The 25,407-nt window shown below is 51.7% G+C and overlaps 10 protein-coding genes across 10 annotated transcripts; 5 read left to right on the forward strand and 5 right to left on the reverse strand.

The window, feature by feature from the left end:
* Positions 1-3,642: 3,642 nt before the first annotated feature.
* MAA_04841 (uncharacterized protein) lies at positions 3,643-4,298 on the forward strand (the record flags this gene model as incomplete). The annotated part of the gene is made up of 2 exons (XM_007822937.2): positions 3,643-4,159; positions 4,222-4,298. 2 exons carry the CDS (start codon positions 3,643-3,645, stop codon positions 4,296-4,298), a joined length of 594 nt encoding a protein of 197 aa, XP_007821128.2.
* A 316-nt stretch (positions 4,299-4,614) lies between these two features.
* MAA_04840 (uncharacterized protein) lies at positions 4,615-5,612 on the reverse strand (the record flags this gene model as incomplete). Its single annotated transcript, XM_007822936.1, has 2 exons — positions 4,615-5,362; positions 5,479-5,612. The coding sequence occupies 2 exons, from the start codon at positions 5,610-5,612 to the stop codon at positions 4,615-4,617; spliced, it is 882 nt and encodes a 293-aa protein (XP_007821127.1).
* Positions 5,613-6,307: 695 nt separating this feature from the next.
* Positions 6,308-7,219, forward strand: MAA_04839 (Cadmium resistance transporter; the record flags this gene model as incomplete). The annotated part of the gene is made up of 1 exon (XM_007822935.1): positions 6,308-7,219. One exon carries the CDS (start codon positions 6,308-6,310, stop codon positions 7,217-7,219), a length of 912 nt encoding a protein of 303 aa, XP_007821126.1.
* Positions 7,220-7,299: 80 nt separating this feature from the next.
* On the reverse strand, positions 7,300-8,340 carry MAA_10645 (uncharacterized protein; the record flags this gene model as incomplete). The annotated part of the gene is made up of 3 exons (XM_011412363.1): positions 7,300-7,760; positions 7,826-7,913; positions 7,981-8,340. The coding sequence occupies 3 exons, from the start codon at positions 8,338-8,340 to the stop codon at positions 7,300-7,302; spliced, it is 909 nt and encodes a 302-aa protein (XP_011410665.1).
* Positions 8,341-8,909: 569 nt separating this feature from the next.
* On the reverse strand, positions 8,910-13,280 carry MAA_04838 (non-repetitive nucleoporin; the record flags this gene model as incomplete). Its single annotated transcript, XM_007822934.1, has 3 exons — positions 8,910-9,617; positions 9,675-12,835; positions 12,890-13,280. The coding sequence occupies 3 exons, from the start codon at positions 13,278-13,280 to the stop codon at positions 8,910-8,912; spliced, it is 4,260 nt and encodes a 1,419-aa protein (XP_007821125.1).
* A 692-nt stretch (positions 13,281-13,972) lies between these two features.
* On the reverse strand, positions 13,973-15,704 carry MAA_04837 (histidyl-tRNA synthetase, mitochondrial precursor; the record flags this gene model as incomplete). Its single annotated transcript, XM_007822933.1, has 3 exons — positions 13,973-15,231; positions 15,288-15,373; positions 15,451-15,704. 3 exons carry the CDS (start codon positions 15,702-15,704, stop codon positions 13,973-13,975), a joined length of 1,599 nt encoding a protein of 532 aa, XP_007821124.1.
* Positions 15,705-16,274: 570 nt separating this feature from the next.
* Positions 16,275-17,379, reverse strand: MAA_04836 (uncharacterized protein; the record flags this gene model as incomplete). Its single annotated transcript, XM_007822932.1, has 2 exons — positions 16,275-17,135; positions 17,200-17,379. The coding sequence occupies 2 exons, from the start codon at positions 17,377-17,379 to the stop codon at positions 16,275-16,277; spliced, it is 1,041 nt and encodes a 346-aa protein (XP_007821123.1).
* Positions 17,380-18,266: 887 nt separating this feature from the next.
* Positions 18,267-18,846, forward strand: MAA_04835 (transmembrane domain-containing protein; the record flags this gene model as incomplete). Its single annotated transcript, XM_007822931.1, has 2 exons — positions 18,267-18,329; positions 18,397-18,846. The coding sequence occupies 2 exons, from the start codon at positions 18,267-18,269 to the stop codon at positions 18,844-18,846; spliced, it is 513 nt and encodes a 170-aa protein (XP_007821122.1).
* A 1,013-nt stretch (positions 18,847-19,859) lies between these two features.
* MAA_04834 (transcriptional adaptor-like protein) lies at positions 19,860-21,525 on the forward strand (the record flags this gene model as incomplete). The annotated part of the gene is made up of 2 exons (XM_007822930.2): positions 19,860-19,949; positions 20,056-21,525. 2 exons carry the CDS (start codon positions 19,860-19,862, stop codon positions 21,523-21,525), a joined length of 1,560 nt encoding a protein of 519 aa, XP_007821121.2.
* Positions 21,526-22,129: 604 nt separating this feature from the next.
* Positions 22,130-22,684, forward strand: MAA_04833 (Rhodanese-like protein; the record flags this gene model as incomplete). Its single annotated transcript, XM_007822929.1, has 2 exons — positions 22,130-22,244; positions 22,359-22,684. The coding sequence occupies 2 exons, from the start codon at positions 22,130-22,132 to the stop codon at positions 22,682-22,684; spliced, it is 441 nt and encodes a 146-aa protein (XP_007821120.1).
* Positions 22,685-25,407: the final 2,723 nt, after the last annotated feature.

A 25,407-nucleotide genomic window follows, 5' to 3' on the forward strand; every position in this document is an offset into this window, starting at 1 on the left:
TGTTTCTGTATTGTATTTCGCGGTTGCTATTTTTGGAAGTTTTCACGTCGAGTAGACCACAAGATGCCGCGGGGATGTGCGCCCCAAAGCAGGCCATTATATGAAGCTGCATCCTGTGCGCGTCCAGTGCTTGAATGGCTACAGTGAAGATGTTGGGCGTGGTTCCATGAGAAAGATGAAGGTGCCCATCGGCGACTGATGGAGACATACATACGCGACCATTCACCATTCAAGCTGACATGGTGGGTTGGGCATATAACTTGGCATAACACGTTTGTTCAAAGCCCAGCTGCGCTGGCACACATTGTTCCCGAGTACTCTGCACCGAGGGATATGCCGTCCAATCTCTAGAGATAACGGCACATGCAGGCATTCGCCGTCTGCCTCGCGGGAACCGGCGGGCCGGAGAAATCGAGGACCTGTTACGCCAAAAGTATTCATCAAAGACAAGTGTTTGACAATACTACTCCGTACTCTGTACATGGAGTGGAAGCAAGTCTGGCTCGTTTTGGGCCATGCTCTGCCCCGTCCGGGCCTTGCAATTGCAATCCCCTCCCTCCAAAGCACGCCACCGTGACACGATGATGTATGACAGATCAGGCCGCAACAGACACCAATATCGGAGAATCCGCTCAGCCAGCTAATAGCCATGGACTGCGCCCTCGAGCCCTAAACCGATCTCATTGTAGCACGACCCCCCCCCCCCCCCCCCCTTCCTCCATGTCCCGTGCAGACGGGCATGGCAGCGGTGCCGAAACCACCATCCAATCTTTCTACTGGAGCAACGGCAACCATCATACGGAGTACATGGAAAGATTGGCGGCTGAAAGGCCATGTCCCCCTCCCACAAGAAATGTCAGGGACAGGGATGCCGTCGCTTGACGCCTTGCCAGGCGGCTGCAAGGCGGCCACACTCCAGGTCTTGCGCGAGGGTGGTTTTTTGGAAAATTACCACGGCCATGCTCTGTACTCTTGAAAACGCATAGCTTTTCGCGCAGGGCATGGCGGCGTACATTTGGCACAAAATATGCAAACAGTTTGGTGTGCAATGTCGCTCTTCTGCCTCGAGATACCGGGGGGTTTACGACTTGGCAATCACCTTATTCTCTGAGTGACGGCGTACTGCTCCGTGAGCGAGCACCTCATAGTTGGGGGTGGTTCAGCCATGGCATGCACGATCATGAGCTTCGACTTGGTTTCCAGCGATCCTGGACATGAGGCGGGGAAAGTCGTTACACGGCGTCGACGCACTAGCCGCGCTGCCTGGTAATTTTCTCCCATGGCATGTGATGCCAAAGGCTCAAATCATGGTTAAAAAGTCGGGAGCCTTTCAAAACAGCAATCCGGATGGAAAGCTGAAAGGAGAGCCACGATTCTGAAAGCCCGTGTGCGAGACTGACTGTACGCCGATACTTTGGGGCCCAAGGGGGGCACGTCTTCTGCCAGAAGCTGTCGAAAGAAACATGGAATCTCGCTTGCAGGGAGCACACTCGAGGAAGAGGGCTCCCAATGTCCCCGGGAGGTGGTTGTCGCGCGGCCATGTCTCTGGGCACCGAAGACGGGAGGACGGCACACGTCCCAGAAAGGGGGATTTGCCTCAGCGCGCACAAGAACGCCACTTTTGCTGCCTTTGCCTTCTCTCGATGGCAATAGTACCGGTACGGAGTGCTTATTTGGGTGAATCAGTTGCGTCCACGGGTCCGGCTTCCCGGCTTGCCATTGTTGATGCCAAATTCTCCGGTCGGGTATATGCATGTACATCACCTGCTGGGTTTCGACATACATATGCCCTCCAGGGCAAGGTCTCAGGGGAGCAAGCTGGGATATCATGGATGACGCTTTGAAAAGACTTGTCATTAGAAATGGCCTCATAGTTTCTGCATGATTCACATTGAAGCAGGGGCCAGCGGCTCGTGTAGGCCGTACAGTAGAAAACTGCATGATTCGTCATCTCGCACCGCAGGTTGGGTTTGTCTTGGTTGAATTTTCTATGTTTAAGAGCCTTGATGGGCATCTTGGTCATTTCAGGCTTCTATGCAGGTGTAGTTTGTGCACTTGGTAGAGCATGTATGGTTGGAAAGGGGTGGTATTCCGTCTGACTTTTGCCGGCATATTGGGTACGTGTAAGGTTGTAAGTCGATGTGAAGACACCAATAGCAAATTTGATGAAGCTGGCTGGGCCGCCGTCTTTTCCAGCGTTGAATACTCGACTCTGAGACGGGTTTATTCTGTTCTGGGGAAACCCATCTTGCTGTCGTGAACCAAACAGCCGCATCTATGAGATGGCGTGCCAAAAGGACGAATGCTTCTCAAGTTCCTGTTGCGCAGAGAATTATTACAACACCCCGTGAGAGGCTTCTCAGTCCTGACTGGTGTTTATATCTCGTGAAGGAGTCTGTAATCAAAACCTGACTGGCTAACAATAGCCAATGACAGTCTAGTTTGAGGGCCGGATTCTCGCAAGGTTCGTCCAATGGTATACCATTCTCAAGACAGTTATTCTATCACCAGAGACTGTTGACCGGCCGCTGCATCAGGAAAATTAAGGAACAAAGGCCGAGGCTTGTACATGTGTAGGGCAGCGTCAAGGAAACCCGTGAACAACTTTCCTTTGGGGGCGCTGAATTCTTTCCTTTCTTCCCACCAGTCGAGTTCCCATTGCCGGCCTTCTCCAGCTCCTTCGTTCCCACCGTTATCGCTTCCTCCAAAACTCCCCCCCGACTTGGCCGTGTAGGGGCCTGCCTTGTCACCAACAAGTTAGCCAGCAACGGCCGCCGGCGCACTCGTCTGTTCGTCTGCGCCAGTCTTGCCGTCAGAGGTCCCTCGAGTCCACGCTCGACGAGTTTGTTCACGCGAGTCTTCCACTTGGAGTCTCCGTTTGTCTAGGAGGCTCAGCAGCCGAGTTTCCCCACGAGACGAGGCCTATTTGAGGAGAAGGATGCGTCTGCACAATCGCATTGTTGTAGCTGGCGTCAGGAGGTGTAGGACCAGTAGTCGATGAGGAATTGCCACACGGTATACCGCCACCATCGCATACACGCCGAATCGATTGAGAAAGCTGGCTGCGCCGCGACTTATTCTGTTATCGACATGCCCGTGTGAAAAGGGAGTGTGTGGCGCATGCTGAAAGAACCTCGGTGACTGGATGTAAGTGTCTCCCAGAAAAAAGGGGGAGAATGAGAGAAATGAACGAATGACGGGACAGGTCCCAACGACGTGGGAGCCGTGTCTTGGGCGAGGAAGATGTAAAAGACAGAGTTTGAGAATGCGGCTGCAGTCAGGAATAAATCGACCTTGCCAGCCAAGGTAAAGGCTGGAGTGAGTGGTGTTGCGTCAATGTAAATGCAAGCTCCAGATCCCTCAGCGGCATCTTAACCACGTTATATGTCATGGTTTCTGTGCGCCATGAATTCTCAACAGCGTAACTTTTCGGCTGAAATCATGACATGTGCGTGAGCATCCAACTTGACTGAACATTTGAAAACCAAGGTTGGTGCAGATTGCAGAAGCGCCATTCGAGATGCAGCGTCCGTCGCCGCCCCACACTCTGCATCTCGCAACTCCATCTCTGCCCCATCTGCATTGCCGAGTTGGCAATACCAATTCAACACACAACCAGCCCCCTATACAGGCCAAGCCAGAATGTCGTCCGGAATTCGCGATAAACTCTACCTACCAGTTGTCGGCACCCAGCTCGTGGGCATGCTAAGTACACACCCCCAGCAAAATCCAGCTAGGCAGGGTACAACCAACACCAAGCTAACATCACCAGTCCTCGACCTCGTCCCCTTCTACCCCAAGTTCCTCTGGCAAAGTCCCTCGTCCCTTCTCCATCCCCTGGTCTCCCTCCGCAAATGGTGGACAATCCAATCCGGCGACCCTTATTTTGCGTCCTGCACCCACGAGCCCTGGTTCGAAGCCTTTCTTTACGTCGAGCTGCTGGTGCAGCTCCCACTGACGGCGTATCTTGCCTACAAGCTTGGCTCGATGAAGCCCACCTCTGGCGCCACTGAATTGGCCGCTTTGGCCTACGCGTGCGTGACGTTTATGGGAGCCACGGCATGTGCCTATGATATCTGGCACATGGGCGCGGACAAGGTCAGTGTCGAGCATAAACCACGGCTGTTTTGGGGCACATATCTCCCCTTTGCGGTTATTCGTAAGTTGCCATTTTATTCAGTATCTTGTCCCTGACACAGTAGGCTGACCTGTCTCTCCTAGCCGCGTTGATGGCCGTGGACATGTATCTCAGGCTGCTGGCGAGGGTCCAAGATTCGCGTCCAACCAAAAAGATCTAAGATGACGCGTGTAGGAATAGGCCTGGCCGCACCCAAATCAGTGTACGGCCCTAAACAAACAGAGGACCAACGTCTATTTGTATTAAACAAGTGAAAAAAAAAACCGTCATGGCTACAAGCCAACCGGAAATCCTCGTTAGACATGATACAAAAGTCATTCGACACCAGCCACCAGCCCAACTCCCCCATAACAAATAACAGTCGGCCAAAGAAACGCCAGGTATCCCACCCGTCATGTCATGTATGCAGAATGTACAACAACGAATAAGAACAAGAACAAGAAAAAAAAAGAAACCCGTCCAGCACATACACTCACTCAATCCTTCTTGGTATAACCCCAGCCGTTGCCAATGCCTCCGCTGCTGAGCCCGTACCCCAAGGGCGTGGCGCCGCCCATCGACCTCCCCTTCAATCTTCTCGGCAGCACGACGCCAAGAGTATACATGCCCGCGACGACAACACCGGCGCCAAACGACACGATGCTGTAAAACACAGTGGTCGCGTAGATGTGGCCCCCGAGGCCCCTCCACTCGACACGTCCCTCGGTCTTGGGCAGCGCGGGCGTGGGGAACCACCGCACAGAGAACGTGAGCGGCAGCGGCTCGCCGGGAATGATGCGCGCCGTCTCGGTGCCCTCCATGTGGCTCAGCGGGCTGGTGCTGTAGGCAATGGCCGAGTCGAGGACGCCGCTGTCGTGCGGCCGCTGGTGGTGCTTGGGCATGCTGTGCAGCAGGACGTTCATGTGCGTGCTGATGTGCATGTGGCTCATCTGCAGCGTGCCCGCCAGCGCAAACACCAGCGGCACGTACTCCTGCGCCGGCGGCTTCTCGCCGACGATTTCCACGTGCGCCGGCGGCCTGGCCGGGAGGCGGCACGACATGGGCGCGTCGCTGTGGATGTAGAACTCGAGCAGGTGGAAGAAGGGGTCCGAGATGAAGTCGAGCGTGCAGTTGAGCTCGCCCTCGTAGCCGTAGTGGAATTCGAGCGGCTTGCCCGTCTCGTTGCACACGGGGAACGGGACCCATTGTATCTCGTCGTTCTTCTCAATGTGCTCGCCGGTTTCTCTGCAGCATTTCCTTGTTAGCACCAAGCATATGCTGCACACTGCGCAAGTATGGGGGTGTTTTTTTTTTTCGTTTTCTCGTTTTTTCCCGGCCCAAAGATGTATCGCAAGACTCACGAGCTTCGGTTCATGCACTCGACCTTGATTGGCGCATTGTAATGATACGCTGGCAGTCCGTCGAGGTGCTCCTTGGCGGCGGCAACGCTGGCGGCGGCGATTGCGCCGAGCAGCGCAGCTGGTAGGGCTAGCATCTCGACCGTGTGCGAGGAGGTGATGTGCAAGTTTATAGTGCACGCTGCGGCTTGCTGTCGTTGAATCCGGCCGGCGTCGCGTGCGGTATGTCAACTGCAATAAGGGGTAACCTGAGATAGGTTTTCTGGGCGGCATGGTGTTGAAGCCATCTTGAAATCCGTTGTCCTGGACCAATCAGGCGCGGCTGTGACGTCTCTTCAACAGGGGTCTGGTCCCATTCCAGGGGCACATGCATTGGGCCAGATGGCTAGTGGTTTGGCAAAAGTCAAATGGCAAATCGGCATCTCAGGAGCAAGACAAATAAAAAAAATTAATGGCAAAGATGCTACTCATCAATCAAACCAAGTACTACTACCCTCCAACTTCTATTGTGCCGTTTTAGACGAGAATCCGGGTCGGGATCTGGTCCTGGCAACGCGACGCTGACGCCGCACTAAGGCGCATGCATGCGCACTGCCACAGCCGCAGCTCAATCAAACCAGTCTCACAAGGGATGACTTCCTCGACAGAATTCCTTCTGGCCAAAAGCCCATCATGGGACGGCTCGTTCTCCCTGTCGGGTCGGGCTCAGGACGCCCAACGTTGATTCTGCTCATCAACTAGGTCGCCAAACACGGCCCTTCCTTGGCCCAGAATCCCGTCTCATGAACCTCGACACATCGACGTCTGCGGCCACAGACACAACCCCAGCGCGATGCAGTTTGGCAAGGCCATCGGGACGGCATGCAGCTCCTTCGCCATCACCAACATCGACGACATCTTCGTCCTCGTCACCTTCATGGCCGAGGCGTCCACCACCAAAGTCCTCACGCCCTTCAAAGTCACCATTGGCCAATATGTCGGCTTCACCGTCATCATCGCCGTAAGCATGATTGGCTTTGGCATCTCGCTCGTGCTCCCCTCGGAGCCTATTGGATTCCTCGGCCTGCTCCCAATCCTCCTGGGGCTATGGAACGTGCTTGGTCTTTTCTTCCCCGACCATGAAGAAGAATCCGAGGGCTCGAGAATCGCGTCCATGAAGAGCATCTTCAAAGTGGCTCTGGTGACGGTCATGAATGGCGGCGATAACATCAGCACGTACATACCCCTGTTCTCGCAAACAAAGGGGGCAGAAATCGCCGTGTATGTTGTCGTGTATTACATCCTGGTTGGAGTGTGGTGTCTCGTCGCGTTCCTAGTCATGAGACAGAAGCATGTTTTGAGAGTGGCGGAGAAGTACGCCCATTACGTGGTGCCGTTCTTGTACGTGGGACTCGGCATATACATCATTGTCAAGTCGAATTGCTATCCGTGGACGATTCGCCGCATTGATGCCGAGAGGGGAGGGCATCCGGGGAGCATCATCATGGGCGTGGTGACGACGGGGCTGTTGCTGATGTGCATTGCGGCCATGCTTTGGGCGAGGATGCGAAAGAAGAGACGGTCGACGGCCGTGGACGCGGCAGGGACGGTGCTTGAGGAGGTGCCGGCTCCCTCGGCGCGGCAGTCAACGGAATCACAGCAGGCCCGTGAAGCTGCTGAGGCGGCTGGAGAGAAGAAGAGTGATGCGACGCCGAATGTGCAACGGCACGATACGCCGCAAGCAGGAGCCTCGGCAACGACTTGAATGGTGTAGATTCATACAATAATCTCAATTTACTGAACACCGAGAAACGTCATAAACACGTCCATGTACACCGAATAAACTCACTTTCTCACCAACCCCGTCATAGAAATAATCTCCCACTCAACATCCCACCCCTTGCCCTCATACTTGCTCTCCACAAACTCCTCAACCCCCTTTCTTACCACATCAACCGGATGCTCCCTCCTCAACTCCTCGCTCCACCACGTATTCATAATAAACGGGATCATCATCCCGAAAAACTGGACAAACTCGGCGGCATTCTCAACATGGTACCGCCCCGAAGTCACGGTAACTTGAACATCCCCAAACCCCTCCTCTTCAAGATGCCGCCTAATCCACTCACAATCATACCACCTCCCCGAATCATGAGTCTGCATGGGCAGTTCCTCCGGAAAGGGGGCGTCAAACGGCAACGACGCAAAAGCAGCACGCATATCCGGAATCCAAAACTTGGAGCCATTCCCACGCGGAAACGTGGTCGCGCCAAAGACTCCGCCGTCTTTGAGTATTCTCCAGCAGTCTACGCACAGAAATCCATCAGTCATCCCACCCCCACGTCAAAAGCATCGAGGAATAGACTCTTACCCTTGAGCACTTTATCCGGCTCGGGAATCAAGTGCAGCCCCAGCGCAACAGCAACATGGCTCAGCGAACTCTCCTCCAAGCCCGTATCCTGCCCAAAACATCAGCTCAGCCGTCTCGCGCACATCCGTCCATCCATCCACGGGGCAGACACGTACCCTGGCGTCCAGCACCTCGGCCTGGGTATTCACCCATGCCTCGTCTTGGATCCTGCCCGCAACCACATCCACCAACACCCGCGAGCTATCCGCACATATAAAGGTGCTCTTGTCAAGTACGTCTCTGGCCAGCATACCCTGCACCTCCTGCGTCACCACGCCCGTTCCGCATGCGCTATCGAGGAATTGAACGGGGGCAGTACGAGCACGGCTCATCCCCATCTGTTTCAGAAGCGGGGCGGCAGCATGCTTCATGAGTTTTTTAGAAGCTAGAATCATGGAGGCTTGCGACGAGGGGGCTTCGGCGTGTGCAGAGAGCACGGATGCACCGCCCGAGAGGTTGACGCTCGAGTTGGTCATCTCGGCCGTTTTTTTCTTTTCTTTTCCGAAAAAACAGACAAATAAAGGGACGATATTCCAAAAGTGCACTTTGGTAAAGAGGAACCACGCGTCGTTATTTGTCTATATGTATATATATCTATTTCCAGAAAGTTTCCGAAAAGTCGCCGTTTGCCGACACTACTCTCCACGCTGGCCATTCTCACCCACCAAGTATACGAAATCGCGGCAAGAAAAGAGTCCGCTCGAATACTACAATCAAGATGATTCGTAGACCAGCCAATTTCAAGCATACAACGCACACTCGCTCACTGGTCGGATGCCTCGCATTTACAACCTTGATGGTTCGATCGCGCCCTACAACATTGTAGTCCCGCCGCTCAACCACTATATCATTCTTACCAAGGAACTAGTAATCTATCATCCCACGTAATAAAAAAAAATTATGCTACATTGTTGGAAAAATTTCTTCTTGTACAACATGACCCTGTCATTTGAGCGCCCATAGCAACCATGCATTTCTTTGCTGCCCAGTGAACTATCAAGTTTGACAACACCTAAATTCCGCCTTGCGTCCCCGTCCCATTCAATCACATAAACCTCAAGCTCCCCGTGGGGACTCTCTCAATCAATCCTGAAATTTCTCTCCTCAACGCCCTCAATACCCTTCTAATGTCTGCCAAGTCCATGCCTCCGTTGTTGTTGCCCTGTCCTGGCGGAGGGAGAGCAGATTCGCATCGGCTGACAAGGTCGGCCACGGAGGGTCCAATAGAACCACCCTTACCGGCACCGCCTCGTCGACGGACGTCCGCCACCCAATCGTTAACCACGTACGCTATGATTTCGATGATGCGGTTGCGGGCCATGCCGCTGAAGCCGTAGTCCTGGGTGTCGAATATGTTCTCGAGGACTCGCACAATCATATCGTGCGATACGCCGAGGGTGAGGAATAATTGCACGGGCCAAGTAGGGTCGGCGCCAATGGTGGCGTCCTGCTGGTAGGCCACTGCATAGCGACACAGCTCGGGAATAAGGGTTTGGATGGGGAACACAAAGCTGTCGAGGGAGGTGTGGTGGGCAATATTCTGGATCTTGCTGGTGACTGCTTCGTACGGTAAGGGGGGCGTCGGCATGCCTGGCTCGGGGTTCTCTTGCCTCGCCATGACTTCGTCGTGTGTCTGCTGGATCAGATTGCTCCACGTTCCAGCAATGGTGGTGGGATTACGATAGTTGGCTGTGTGATAGATTAACAAGCATAAATCGTAATAGCCTGCTTGATCCGCGTAGTCATTGAACAACTAAGACTTGTTAGCACAGGAATCGACACATTCGCGACAAGACGAGTGAGAGCGTACCTCTGAGAGCCCCTGAATCTTACCGTCCAGGGCGAGTTCAATCTCGGCCTTTCGCTCGGGGTCAATTCTATCATCCGCCTTGAGCCGCTGCAGTAGGTCATCTTGAATGTTTGCTACGTCTAGGAGGTCGGTAACTTCGTGGTTGACCTGCTGCTGCTGCTGCCGGCTGACGCCAACCGTCGCAACGTTGGCATTAGCCTTGGCAAGAGACAGCAATTTGATGCGGTCCTTGATGCCAATTGGGAAATCAGAGTTGGCTAGCTGTGCTTGAACTTCTGCGGCATCGAAGAAACGACTGCGGTTGGTGTAGAAGCGGCAGAGGAGATCGGCATGCTCGACATTGGTACCCGCCAGGCGCTCCAAAAAGGTGATGACGTGAGGAGAGTCAATGGCCAAGATACGGTCAGTCCACCCTTGTTGAATGTACCACTCGTATAGATCAAAGTGGAAAACTTCATCATCTGACCCGTTCACCACATCATAGGCCTCCAGTCTCTTGGTGGCAATCAAAGTGAGCTTGCCGTCAACCATTTCTGGCTCAGTGCTCGACGCAGCATCCAAATGGCGAAGCACGTCGTGAATCATATCGTAGCATCGCTTTCGGTCATTGAACGCGTTTGCTCGAGGGTCGCCGGATGGCTTGCCGTCATTGACCCAAACAAGAGCCGTATTACCACGATCCTTCTCGCGAGCAACAACAAGACATAGTTGAATAGCCCCAGCGTAATATTTCATCTCAACATACTGTGTGACCGCAGCTTGCAAGTTGGCAAAGGTCAGACTTCCAGCAACCTTTTCGAAAAGCTTTAAACTTTCGTGTAAAAGATTTCTAAATTGGTTCGTATTCAGAGGCTGCTCTGAGGCTCGCTTGAGCTGCTCCTGGGCCTTGAAGATGACGACGTCGTCGGGGCTGCAGAAGCTGCCGCACCGTCTTCGTAGTGCGTCAGCCACAGTCTCAACGTTAGAGCCGCTCTCGATATTTCTGTTAACAATTGCCTTGACCAGGAGCTTGGCGAGATCCTTCCCATCGGCCTGTGAGAACAATTTCTCGTAGCTAAGCTCCTTCAGTTGTTGTCGCGAGACTTCATCTAGTCTGGTGAAAATATCAGCAACGCGCTCATCGAAGAGCATCAGCACAAAGGAGATGCCCTCTGAAATGCTTTCCATAATCTTCTGAAGAGCATGCAATGCTTGGTGTTCAGCCTGCAGCGCAACCTCTTCTTGCCTTGTAGACACTCTTTGGAGATCAGACGGGCCAGACATTCCCTGTATCAGACCACGGTTGGTCTCGATGAACCTCCTCAGCCTCTCCAAATTTTCTTGAGTGATGTTAAGCTTAGACAAAGGAACCGCAGAATCGACTGTGATGCCACCGGTAGGTGAAACCCCGGTTCTGATGACGGGGGATTTCCATAGCTTACGAATGAGACGAGATAGATACAGAGCGAGGGCGTCATGTCGAGAGGAGAGCTTGACAGATTCGGTGGTTAGTGCTGTACCATCGGTCTCGGCCATAGTAGGTTGGCCACCAAAGTCAACAAACAGAGCGCGAGCTCTATCCTCCGTCGCCTGATCGATGGCACGTGCAGCACCTGGCCTTCCATCTCCACCATGGCCACAGGCAATGGCAAGGGCTGTCGAGATGGTCTCAACCCGGCCATATAATTGAATCAACCGGCGGGTAATGCTATCCAAAACTTCATCGCCAGGAGCGTCGCGGATTGCAGCAGCAAAGGTGTCCACAAATCGGCGTCGGCGAATGACGTGAATTCCAGTATTCGTAAGAACAGCAAACTCGCTTGGGGGCTCGTCGAATTGCACCGCTAGTTCGTTGCCAAATCCGAGGGGCTGCGCGGCGGCAGCAAACGGCTTGGTGATAAGTCCAACGGCTTCCGCTCTGCTACCAATGTTAATCCAGCTCCCTTGCTCAAAGTATCGTAAAGGTGCCGTAGGTGATACGCGCTTAATTCGTCCTGTCTCCGGTCCAGAAACGAAAAGAGTATCTATGCTGGCATTGTTTCCGCTGCTCACAAAGTCCAAGAAGAAACCGGGAGCAAAGCGGATACCTTGTCGGCTTGCCGTGAGCATGGTAGATTCCAGATCGACCGCCGACTCTCCGGGCTGACCAGTCTGAGAAAACAGTCCCGACCGTCTCGAGGCCTGGCTCGGCGGGAATTTGATGAATTGTACTTGCATGCTTTGGGGTGCCAGGTTGGATTGTGATCCGTAGAGATATGATGACGCATTTGTAGCACTGAAGAACAGTCGGCAGCCGGAGTCGGTAAGAGCCATAAGGTGAAGTTTGGATGCTTCTTGCTTCGTAATCGGACTGATGGATACTATTCTCAATTTATCGGTGAGCAGTTTGGATTGTGTAATCATGTGAGCAATGTCACGCAGACAGTGAATCTTTTCCTTCTCAATGACCTTGTTCAAGCGGTCAGGAGCATCCATGTGATATGTTCGGATAGTCGACTTGCTTGATAGTGTATAAACAAGCTTTCTTGAGTCATCGATAACAATATCAACCAAGTGTTCAGGCTCCTTGTGAGACCAGAAAGTAGACTGCAATGAGACTACTGATGCCCATCCCGGGTTGGTGTGATTGATTCTGCCGCATCGGTTCGAAAACCACTTCTCTTCAGACTGATAGTATAACTCGTTGATATCGATGTCGCTGCTGCCGCCACAGAAGATGCGGCCATCAGCCGACCCGGAAATCACGCGGACGTCATTGCCACGCAGAGGTAAGTTCATCTTGGTTTGATACAATGCGACAGACTTGGTACCAGCAGGCGTATCCGTAGCTGAAAGACCCAGCAAAATCATCTCCGATGACGTAGCGACGACAAGAATGTGCGTGATCGTCTTGACGAAAATGCCGGGTTTCGGGGGGACCAACGCGACTGCGTGAATGGTATGTGGTTGTTCTTCGAATCCGATCAGCTCGGGGTCGGCGTGAGTGTAGTCCCATAGGTACAAGGAGTTGTCGATAACAACCCAGGCGTGGTTAATCTCAGCAAACAATCCCATCAAGGTTTGAAGCTCTCCCGCATTGTAGTGATCGAATACTTGGTTCGGAATCGGATACATGTGCGTCTTGTGGAAAGGGGCCCAAGATGAATCAGACCTCGAAAGCTCATAATCGGAAGAAGCGCCCTCTAATTTCTTTGAATTAGCATGTCTTTATCCACAAGGTTGGTCTAGTGTCTTACGCCTGCAATAAGAATCCAGGTCCGGGAAACTCTCATCCATTTGCAAAAAAGCATTGATGGCCTTTGCGGCCTTGACAACTGGAGGCACATTCTCAAGCCGCGGCGTCGGCAACGGATTGGCAGCAACCAAGCCAGCGTCACCAGTATTCACCGCCGTTAAGGCCGTTGAGGATCTGGATGAAGCCAAACCACCTCCCTGTGTCGCCGTTGTGCCCAAGCCACCAGAGGCTAAATTTCCACCAACCTGGCTGCCGGGTTGGTTATTGGAAGAAGCCGGGAAAAGCTGTCGTCGCACCGGATCAGAGCCAGACTGAAATCGCGAAGCCACCGCCGGCGTGTTCAGGAAGGCGCCTGGCACCGGCCGTAAAGGCGTGGTCTGAGGAAACGACATGTCGAGCAACAATCAACAGCTTCACCATGAGCTGAATCCTGCGCAAGACCAGCGATAAGGCTCCACCAATCGTCCAGTGTTGGTTTGGCTGGGTTGAGGAGCGATGCGAGAAAATGGGCTCGACGCGATATTATACCATTAAAAGATGTTGACGAGCTCGGTTCGCGCCAGCGTCTGGTGGGAGTCGCGTCGCACTCGCGTTCTTTTGGAATTGACAAGGTCTATCGATCGAAGGGCAAGCCCAGTAATGTCCTACGAGCGGAGTAGAGGAAGTAATGTGTGGTGGTCGGCGACGGTAGATACGTCCAAGTAGTTTCGAGGAACGACGGAAGGCAGAGCTGCGGAGGCTGGCAATTGAAGCTTGGATTTTTCGCGACAAGGGTGATTGTGGCGCTAGACCCAATAAGGTCGCACGCAGCCACAGCTCCCAGGCCAACACTGTGTTCGATGCAGATGCCCAATCTCCTTTGTTCAACCAGGCGGCCAGCCGTTGGTTGCTGTACAAAAGTATTGGTCTCGTAAGGTCTATAAACTTCTCACCGTGAATGATACTCTTTGTTCTTCACAGATTCATAGTTCCCGCTATACCGTGTGCATTACAACGCAAAAGGCACGTAATGCAACTTCTGCATACCACGTCTATCTTTTATGTTTATCTTATTTACTTTTACTTTTCTACTTCATCACGTCCCCTAGACAAGTAATCTTTTGACTTCATCGGCCAATTCGTCCAGTGATACCAGCTTTCCATCATCCTTTTCCGCAGGCTTATCATCCCCCTTGTTCTCTCCTTGTCCCAGGAGTTTGACTCGGACCTGGCCGGCATCGAGCTCCGTCTGACCCAAAATGACACCCAGAGGTACACCTTCGGCAGCCTTAAACTGCTGGGGCAGCTTAGGTTTGACCTTGGGGGAGAACTCTGCGCGGATTCCGGCGCTCCATAATCTCTGGGCCACTGACATGCGCTCAAGAAGGAGACCGTTGGACGACTTGTCTCCAAAAGCCATGACATACACGTCCACGTCTCGCCTTTGCTTGAGACCGTCCTTTCTGCGTCGTGCTTCCAAGATGGTGAAGATGCGGTCAACACCAAAAGAAATACCCACGCATGGGATCTGTCGCTTGCCGTACATGCCAACCAGGTTGTCGTAGCGGCCGCCAGCAGCAATGCTGCCAACTTGGCTGGCAGGATCGTCCTTCTTTGACTTCTTGCCGGAAGCCTGGCCCTCTTCAGCCTTGGGAGGCAGATTAATGACTTCGTAGATTAAGCCAGTGTAATAGTCGAGGCCGCGGGCAAGAGAGAGATCAAAGGAGATTTTATCGGCAATGCCGAAAGCCTCAACATATGAAGCAAGCAGGGTCATGTCATCGAGACCACGCTTGACTTGCTCATTAGCGACCAGCTCTTCTCTGGACTTGAGGAGCTGTAGCGTTTCGGAGATTGTTCCCGCATGACGGACATACTCGCCAATTCGGTCAGCAACCTCGCTAGCAAGGCCCTTCTCTTCCACCATCTCCTTCTTTACATCTTCCCAGGACATCTTGTCCAACTTGTCGACAGCCGAGCTAATTGTTCTAATCTTCTCGGGGGTCACGCCTGCCACGGCGAACATGCCGTCAAGAACTTGTCTGTGGTTGAGCTTGATAGTGACCCCAAGCTCCAGAGCTTCAAACACCTCAACGATAATCCGCAGCACCTCAGCATCGGGAATCATGGGATCGTACACGCCAGCGATATCGAAATCGCACTGGTGGAACTCGCGATATCGTCCCCGGGCAATGGCGGGCTGGTCTCTTCTGTAGACCTTGGCAATGTGGTAGCGCTTTACAGCTTGGATGTTGTTCATGGCGAGCCAACGGGCAAAGGGAACTGTCAGGTCGTATCGAAGAGAGCAGAGCTCGCCGCCCTGGTCTTGCAGGTCGTAGATGAGCTTGGAATCCTCGCCATATTCTACAGATGGTTAGACATTTCCCATTGCACAACGTAGATGCTCCAGGGTAACTCACTGCCAGCAAGAATCTCTTTCAGCTCAAATACAGGAGTATCCAGAGGAGTGCCACCATGCTTCTTGAAAACATCAGTGATCATTTTGCTAAAGCGTTCGGTTAGCCACCGCGCCTTGCTCCAATTCCTGTCAGAAGAAACCCAGGTCCTGATGACAGCACGTACAAGACTTCCTCACGCAGCAACATATCCTGCCCGCTCCAGTCCCGCGTACCCTTAGGGGTCTTCAGCGTAACCGCCGAGGCTTTCGGCACCTTGCCGTCTGGGGTCGCCATGTCGTCTTCGTCGTGCGCAGAGGCTGCGGCAAATCGTCGAGGGAGAGGGGACGCCGTAAAACTGCGAAGGAGCAATGTGCCAAGTGGATGGCCCGTTCGCACAACTGGTATTCGGTATATGCGTCTGTTCAGCGCAGGTAGCATGCCGGAGCCAACACACTTGTATAAGAGTGAAAAGAGTGTCTAGTGTGCGGTTTGTGGCTCCTTGAGTCATCCATCTGCAGCCAAACGCCGCTTGAGTGGGGTGGGGAGCAGTTGGGTCGCGACAAGGAATGGATTGAGCAGTTATGGCGGGCAATGCGGGCAGCTTTTTTTTTTTTTTTTCTCAGGCTCAGTCTGCGAAGTCGGCTCCAGGGTTAATCCGGATTCACTGTTCAGTATCACAACGCAATGCCTCACAAAAATACGGACTATTCACATGGGAGGCATTAAGACTTGATCAAAAGCGAATTGTTGATTGCGTGAACGATTAAGTTTACTATAGAAACATTCACTCGTATCTTCAGCTACCTTCCAATCCATCACCCATCCGTTTTAGCTCCATCTTGTCCGTGCCCAATCCACTGTTACATGAGACCTATACTGCCCATCCATTGCAATTACTCGCCTCAATACTATTTGTGTGCATTTTCCATGCACTTTCCCATCCCGTCGTGTATGCCAGAATCCCCAAAGCTGGCAGGTTTACCAACTTTAAGCCCAGTCATAAAGCATCTACTGCTTCTTAGCCTCGCGCGCCTGCTTGCGGAGGGCCCGTCTCCGAATATCCAAGTGCATTTTCTTGTTGTACCAGATAGTGACGGGACTGTTGACGCCGGGAACGTTCTCAATCAACCACAGCATGAAAGAGTGGCTCCACCAAGGAGTGTAAGTGTTGGGGGCAGTCTGATAACCACCAAGGCCAACCTTGCCAAGAGCAGCCTTGACAAAATTACGGGCATTGGGAATCAGGAGGCTAGGGCGGCGGACCTTGCTCATGGCAGTAGTAACTAGGTGGCTGAGAACCAGATAGACGTCCACGTGGTCATCAGCAAGTTCAGACGAAAGAGCATTGCTCCATTGCTGCAGGAAGGCCTTGCTGCCAGAGTAGGTAGCCAGGTAAGGAGTAGGTGTCCAGCCACCGAAGGAGCCCATGGTCAATATCAACCCATGCTTGCGCTGCTTGAGAATAGGGGCAACAATCTGAGTGACCTTTAGAGTACCCAGGCAATTGATTATAACAATGTTCTGCAGCTCGTCCTTGGGTGTCTCGAGGAAAGAGACGGGCATGCTGTGGCTCTGCCCGACATTGTTTATCAGGATAGCAACGTCGAGGCCACGAACGACCTCGGCAAGCTTCTCATAATCAGCATCGTCGTCCTTTGCGAAGTCCATGGCGTGAATCTTGATATCAAGGTCCTTGCCATGGTATTTCTCTTGTAGTTCCTTGGCGAGTGACTCGAGCTTGGATTTGGTTCGGGAAACGAGGACGAGATTGAAGCCCTTGGCAGCGAGTTGGGAAGCATACTCCTTACCAAGACCATCCGAGGCACCAGTGACGACGGCCCATGATCCAGCGCGGCCATACTTGCGAAGCTGCGACAACAAAAAAAAGTAAGTCAGGAGCCAGGGAACTGTCAAAGCTCTACGGGCGACTTACATTGTGACCGGAGAAGACGAATGCACTCAGGACGAGCTGGAGATAGCTAAAGAGCTTGTATGTGAGCCAAAGTGCGCCAACGCCAGCAAAGGCACCTAGCACAGGCTGGGGAATCGGGCCCAGCTGCTCGACGTGCGACTTGATGCCTGCCACGTAAGGATTCACCAAAATCTTATCCATGATGATGGAATTGTCGAGGCAATGCTTAGGCGGACGAGATTGTGTCTGTGGGAAGAAGCAGAAGCGTCAGATGGGTCAGCGTGCCGAGATGCGAAGGCCCGCGGTTCTCAAATATCAAGGTACCAGACGCAGGTGCTCCGTACTGTGGCGTAACGGAACGCGACAATCGTTGACCCCTTGCGGCCCTAGCAACTGAATGTACTACTACCTGGCCAGACGCCAAAAAAACAACGCCAAGGATAAATGGAAGTCCGTTTCTAGACAAGATGCACGAGACGTGATTCTGCGACTAGAATAGTTCTCGCAAGGGAGAAAATTTGACATGTAGCCATCCAATCTGCTGAATTAGTACGGAGTAAGAAGGAGAAAATTATTTCAACAAGTCTGGTCTGCCCGCATCTGCCGGCAGAGGCGCCGGGTAGAGCATGTGCCACCGAATTTGTTGAGCTATCCTCCACTCAAATCATTCAATGTTTAATCAGCCAACATTGAACCTTGGCTAAACGCAATGCCAACGGGATCTAGACTTGTGGATGTGCTCCAATAGAATACGCAGGATGTGCCTCCAGTCTGGTCTCTAAGCTCTCGACTCTTCATTCTACTTCCTAATGCAGCTATAGTTATTTCTTTGTGTGATGACTTCTAGTCTGATGTCTTGGATGTCAATTAGTATGTACATGTACGTATCGAAGATTGGACCTGCGCACAATCACAAAGGGATCACCACCCCTGGTGGGGCAGCCTGACCAAGCTGCTGGGGTGTCGTCTCCTTAATTGTGCGTCGTCCCTAAATTTGACTTCCCGCACATTTACTAGCTTCCACACCTTGCCAAGATCCCCGCCGTCATCAACAATCATCTAATTCTCCTCCAAGAGTTTGCTTCGTAATGGATTTCGTCAAGTCGTTCCTCCCAGAGGGCAAGGGTGTCCTGCCTTACTACATGCTCGTCGTATGTTCCCCTCTGCGCGAATATAAGCACCTGAAAGACAAAGCCTAATAACACCCGTCATCTACAGCTCTCCGTCGTCTCTATTGGCAACTGCTTACAGACATACTCAACCCTCCACTTCACAAGACGTGTGTACAATGGGCGCTTCATCCGAAACACCAGACTGCCTCCCGAAACAGCCGTCTTCAACCCTGAGGACTCGGTCGACAAGCTCGTGTCTGCCCAGAATGATCCGAAAGCAACTGATCAGGTAACCCCGCTGGCAGGTCGACTGTTTGGCACATGGACCCTCATCACGTCTATTGTCCGCTGCTACGCAGCTTACAACTTGCACATCGGGCCCGTGTACAACATGGCCTACTGGACGTACATTGTGGCCTTTGGCCATTTCGCTAGCGAGAAGTTTATGTTTAAGAGCATGACTTTTGGCCTCCCTCAGGTGTTTCCCTTTGCGCTTGCGACTTGTGCCTTGATTTGGATGCCTCTTGTTCGTGATCACTATGTCGAGATCAACTAGATCTCATTGTGTCGGTGAGAGCTCAACAGACAAATTTGAGAATGGAATGCGATGGATTGAACAGCTGGATGCTCGATCACATTCCGACTTTACGGAGTCCGCGCAGGCAATCAAATAACTACCTAGGTAGACTAGATAACTTACGCTAGTAGAGGGAGCGCTAGAGTTTTTTTAAGGAATATTACTCCGTACATGTATGGCGGAATCAAGGGTCAAGGTTATATTTACGTATATGCAGGAATAATCAGGACTTGATATTATAAAAAACAGATAATGAATAGTATTAGCATTTGACCCCTAGTATAAATATTTAATATCTCTTATACTTATTATACACTATTAGTAGGCCGGACGGCTTAATCCGTGGCGGACCTTCCAGCTCGGGCCAGTCTCCCGGCGTGGCCAAGACGTTTTGGTTCGGCTATCTGAGGCGTGGGTGGTAGACTGACTGTACAACTTACTCCATGCCGTGCAGCCAATTACGGCTCGCCAACACCGCAGCACCCCAATTGCCAACGTTGGACTGGATCTGCTCCACAGTGCATCAGGTGGGGCGCTGGTGATTGAGGTGGAGTCTCCACCAGGAGTAAACTGCACCCGCCACGACAGCGTTCTGCAGCTGGTATCACGTGATGTTTACGGCTCGGACGCTGACTAACACGGGCCTTTGGTTGTTGCGTTGCTCCTCACCGTCTGCAACTCAACCCATGCTCTCCCACCAAGGACTGGCCTGGCGCAATTGTAGGGATCCACGTCGCATCGCGACATCCACCCAATATCCAAACCTCACTCTCGCAGCGTGCATACAACAATTTCATCAAAGCGGCCGCGCATCGAACCAAATTTATCCAAATACACATCTTAGCAGGAAAAACGACACTTGATATCATTGATACTTTGTTTCTGGCGTCATCGGTGCTCTTCAACAACCGAAATTCGCTACGGAGTCACATCCATGGTTGCAGACGGGCACTCCGGAGAGTTTCTTGAATGCGCTATAGCTACGGTGACAAATGGGTGTCATTCGTAAGAAGACAGTCACTAGGGGAGAGGGTGGCGTGAAATATGTTTGCGACGTTTGCTCATCAGATATCACGTCTACGGTATGTAATTTCCACACCTAGTCAGCCAAGTGACATACGTCATCACGGTTTTGCGACTTCCACAATAAGATTTCCTTACTAACGCATATGCGTTTGCTTCGAATAGGTTCGCATTAGGTGTGCAGACCAATCATGCTCCGATTTCGACTTATGCGTCTCCTGCTTCGCCAAAGGAGAGTCTCGTAATAACCACGACCCCGGGACCCACGAGTTCCGGGTAATCGAACAGAACTCGTTTCCCATTTTCGAACGCGAATGGGGGGCCGACGAAGAACTCTTGCTGTTGGAAGGCGCCGAAATATACGGTCTCGGGTCCTGGGCAGACATTGCCGACCACATCGGCGGGTTCCGCGAGAAGGACGAGGTTCGCGATCACTATCTTGAGACCTACGTCAACTCCGCGAATTTCCCTCTTCCAAAACGATGCAGACCACATGATTGCGAACTCGCAAATCAAGTGCCCCGAGAAGAGTTTCAGGCGCAAAAGAAGCGAAGGATCGAGGAGCGGCGTGAAAAGTCCAAGAGTGCGCCAGCTTTGCAACCCAAAACCAAGCCGACTGCCAGTGTTCCTAGCTGTCACGAAATCCAGGGTTTCATGCCGGGTCGTCTTGAATTCGAAACTGAGTATGCCAACGAGGCCGAAGAGGCGGTCCAGCACATGCAGTTTGACCCTGGCGATGGCATAAACCCGCGCACCGGCGAACTCGAGCCGGAAATGGAGCTCAAGCTCACTGTCATGGATATTTACAATTGTCGGCTGACTCAACGTGTGGATCGCAAAAAGGTTATATTTGAACACGATTTATTAGAGTACAGGGAAAACACCAAGATTGAGAAGAAGCGATCAAAAGACGAGAAAGACATGTTACAAAAGGCCAAGCCTTTCGCCAGGATAATGAATCACAAAGACTTTGAAGACTTCAACCAGGGCATTATCGATGAGCAGAACCTGCGACAAGCTATCGCCCAGCTACAAGAATGGCGAAGCTTGAAGATCGGGGACCTAAGGAGCGGCGAGAAGTACGAAACAGAAAAGGCTGCCCGAATACAAAAGGCCATTCCTATGGGCTCGATGGACAGAGAGAGGCTCGCCAGTAGCCAGCGATCGAAGCAACAAGCCGCGCCGGAACCACCCAGTGGCGCGTCGCTTCTCGTTGCCCCGGAACTCGTCATTCGTCCAGCCCAGGCCAATGGCGAGGCCGTCAATGGTGATAGCAAGCCGCTTGTCAATGGCCAAGCGAACGGTGTGAACGGGATCAACGGAGTGAACGGTCACGCCTCGGCTAGACCAAAATACACGCCACAGCCTATTTCTGGCGTACAACCCCTTCAACTAAATCAAGATACCGCGGCGGACCTGCACCTGCTGACGCCTGATGAAGCCAAGTTGTGTGAGATTATTCGACTACAGCCCAAGCCCTATTTAATGATCAAGGAGCAGATTCTCAAGGAGGCGCTCAAGACCAACGGAACCCTGAAGAAGAAACAAGCTAAGGAGATTTGCCGACTCGACTCACAAAAAGGGGCTAGAATATTTGACTTTTTTATCAATGCCGGATGGCTAGGGAAAGCATGAGCTATCAGGTCGGTCTTGGGCTGCATCTTGTTGTCTTTTTGGCTACATTCTCGTAGGGTTGCGGGGCGTTGTACGTTATGACATGGTTATGATGCTTGGTTAGGTGATTTGTATTATATGTGTGCATTTGTGGAGTTTGGAGGAGCGTATGATATCCATTATACAAGAAACATATATTTGGAAACTTTTTCTTCGAGTATCAAGCGCATGGGCATCTCCAGTACCATGTGGAGGCGGGATGCTGTGACTGAGTCAACCTGCGTCTTGACACTATTCCCAGGCTGAGAAGAAGCAAAGCCTTGATCACTTGTCATAAACTTGGCTGGATAGTGAACTATATGAATCGCGGCAGTAGTGACACAATAGCCTATTGCGATGCTCGTAGATGTTTTCGAATGTTCCCAAATTGAACTCACTCGGAGCCCAAGTGGACCCCTGACACTCGCTGCCAATGGCCAACTCCATCTCCAAACTTCAAACTTACTACACCTCTTACTTGACATCTCAAGCAGCAACCACACTTTCTTTTGCGCCCCGTCACTGGATGAATTTTTCCAGATTCGCCATCCAGCCGCTATCACCGTCACTATCATTCATTCATACCATGACCACGATTGCCAGTCTGCGGCGCATGTCCGCCAAGTCTCTCTCCGAGAAGATCCTGGCCGAGAAGGACGCTGCCAACACCTCTTTTGCCATCATTGACGTACGAGATGACGGTACGTAAGCCCCAAGCAAGACCAGATGTCCCCCGGATCGCCACTCCTAGCATGCACCATGTATAATCATACATGTCTGGTCGGACAGACATTTGGTAGTGACACTCGTTGCAGACCACATAGGCGGCCACATCAGAGGTTCCACCAACATTCCCATCGGCCAGCTCGACGCCATGATGCCCACCCTCGTGCGCAGGCTGCAGGACAAGAAGACGGTCGTTTTCCATTGCGCACTCAGTCAGCAGCGTGGCCCGAGCGCCGCCCTCAAGTATCTGCGCGAAAAGGACGGGCTGCTGAGGAGTCTTGGGGGTGGGGAGGCGATCGCTGCAGAGCAGGAGGTGTATGTGTTGGACAGGGGGTTCGTCGGCTGGCAACAGGTCTATGGAGATGACGAGCGGCTGACGGAAGGGTATGTGAAGGATATTTGGGAGAATTACTGATTTACCGGCGTGGTGGTTCTTGGGGGATTCTTTGTTCTCGGAGGGCCAGTCAGTTTCGGGTGGGCCGTTTCAACTTGGGGTGCGATGAAGGCCTGGGACTCAAAGGGTCATGAATGAATGAATGACATGTATTTCTTTGCGGGCCGTTTCAGCATGGAGATGATAGAGATTTGTCTATGTGCCAAGTCGTCACTCATGGGGGTTGAAAGCAAAAGTGACGCCGGGGCCATCGGCACAAAGCGAGGGGGGAAGACTCCGAGTGTTTGATGCCCGTGGCTCGCTGATGATGAAGTGCAACTGATAATCCTTTGCTTCTGCGGTCATTCGTGATTCTCAAATTCACAACTGAATCCTCCGACACCATATCTCATCACTGCCGGGGCCTTTGTCCGTCGAAACAACACAGCCCGCTATACCGCAGGTAATATCCAACTGCCAATGGCTGGGTCTTGAAGTAGGCGCTGACGGATATCATAGCATATGCACACTTGTGTGAACACGAGCCTACGCACAATATGCCCGTCCTTGCGATATCTCGCTCCTCCACATTTCATGAACATGTCAAACGCTCCTTTGGTCTCTCATCATTTGGGATACTTTGTGCAGTTTTGGCTTTGATTTGCGGCGCGGTTTGTATCGGCGTATGGCTTTGTTTTAGGCGCAAAGACCAATGCAAATCTGCAAAGCCGGATCCGGTTCAGAGACCGTCTCGGACACAGACTTTGCCTCCGTCTTATGAAGAATCAGACTCAATGCAGAAGCATTAGGGGGGCGAGCACTCAAACTCGAATGGGGCGCGGCGTGCAACTGCTCAGGTGGCAAGTCTCTTGATGTCTATGTTGAACACCAAAAAAAAAAACTATTCATGGGCTGCAGCTTTTGTGTGATTGGGACAAAGAAAATCGGATTGTCTTTGTACGCTTGTTGCAGCGAAGGTTCCATGGATTCTTAGAGACAAGCCTTGTTTGTTGTGAAACGAAGGTCTTCAATCACACATACCAAGATGGAGAAGGAGCTGGGACTTGAAAGAATTTCGTATTATCATGTATGTAGACGACAAAAGATTGAATCCTATATCTACCACTTTCCCCGCCACTTCTAGCGTTGATCGATCAACAAGTTTTTTTACAATTTCGAATCTCATCTCTTTTCAGCCTTTTCATCTACTTTTACCCTTATATTCATAACCACCAGACAAGGTCCGCATACCCAACTCCTCCTTCGTTACCATTTGACATGACATCCATCTAATGCTGAACTCATAGTCAAAGTTGCCCAGCAGCAAAATGCCCGTGGTTGCGATTCGTTCCCTCGCACAAATCGATCACGGTTTATCCACCATTTACCGACGAGAGTTATCAACAAATACCATGAGTTTAATTGTTGCTCTCTCGGGTGGTTTCGTCATTTTCTTGTTTTACGTCTGCATTGCGTGTAGTAACCGACAGCGTTAAGAAGTCATACGAAAACTTTGGGTTATTGTATGCAGCGCAAGACGGCTTTCAAAGTTTATCGGTGTAGGAGCTATAGTATATGTTCAAGTATTTGTACCAACCTTGTTCCCCAACATGCGTGACTACTCGTCTGTTCCGACTTCTAATAGTCGGCACTGCGGATGGCATATAAGCCTATCCAACGTCAGGCGAAACTACTCTCTGAACACTTCTTCACGCAAGCTGAAATTTGAGCCACTTGAGCATCATTCACGGCAGCTCATCTGTCGGACTTTTCGAGAAATTTTAGCATTTTTACCCTTATTCATTTAACTGTTAGACTACATGAGCTGGGGCTTCTAGGTCCCCCGACGGCCCTGATATATTCCTTTTGTGCTCTTCCTAGTAGTCCTTTTGCTTTCTAGAATAAACTGCACTTCTTTGTTGTTCATTTGAAAGTCTCTGCGTTTAGAAACATGTAGATGTGTAAAAGATTATGTGGAACCTATGCATACGCAGCGCTTTTGTTGCCTTAAAACCATTCCATATAGTGAGAACACGAAGTCAGCACGATATAGAGGGAAGAAGTAGTGCAACAGGAACTCTAGAGTGATTCCCTGTTCAATAAGAGGTCCGAAATGAATGGTTGCCTGACTTCAAAACATATTTCTTACTTTCGTGTTCAATGCCTGTTCAAACTGACATCCTCAATGGAAAGTTACCTAATTTTAAAACCTTTGTCTTGACTTTCGTATTCACTCGTCTTATCCCTCTGTCTGCGATTAAGCGCCATGTCACTCACAGCTCGCGCTGGTATTCGCAGCCGATGCCAGCAGTGTTCAACGGCACTTCTTTGCTCCTTGGCAGCACGTCTTCGCCAGTGAAGGAACCGCACAGAGACAGGTGTTGCTATGTGTGGAGGGACATGCGGCTCTAGAAACTATAAAAACCAGCTTGATCTTGATACTCCCTCTCTTAGAGCCACCTTCAGCACTGTATCTACTCTGCATCAAAGCTGTACGGTCAAAACACTCGGCGCCGAAGTCCTTCCACGATGGCAATTCTCTTTACCGGACCAAATATATACAGAGTTGCAGTTCAAATCATCGGAGGTACGAACAGAAATGGCTACTCCTGACAGCGCTCATCGCTATCTGATCGATCTTGAAACGGTGTCATTCGCCTCGTTGCCAGCCGCTCAACATCAACGAATCATCCTGGCAAACGCGGCAATTTCACTTGCCAGCGCATTTGTCTTTCTGACTGCCGTGCTTTGCCTACGGTGGTGGA

The sequence above is a fragment of the Metarhizium robertsii genome (genome assembly GCF_000187425.2).
Source record: "Metarhizium robertsii ARSEF 23 chromosome Unknown MAA_Scf_1, whole genome shotgun sequence".
Taxonomy (NCBI): domain Eukaryota; kingdom Fungi; phylum Ascomycota; class Sordariomycetes; order Hypocreales; family Clavicipitaceae; genus Metarhizium; species Metarhizium robertsii.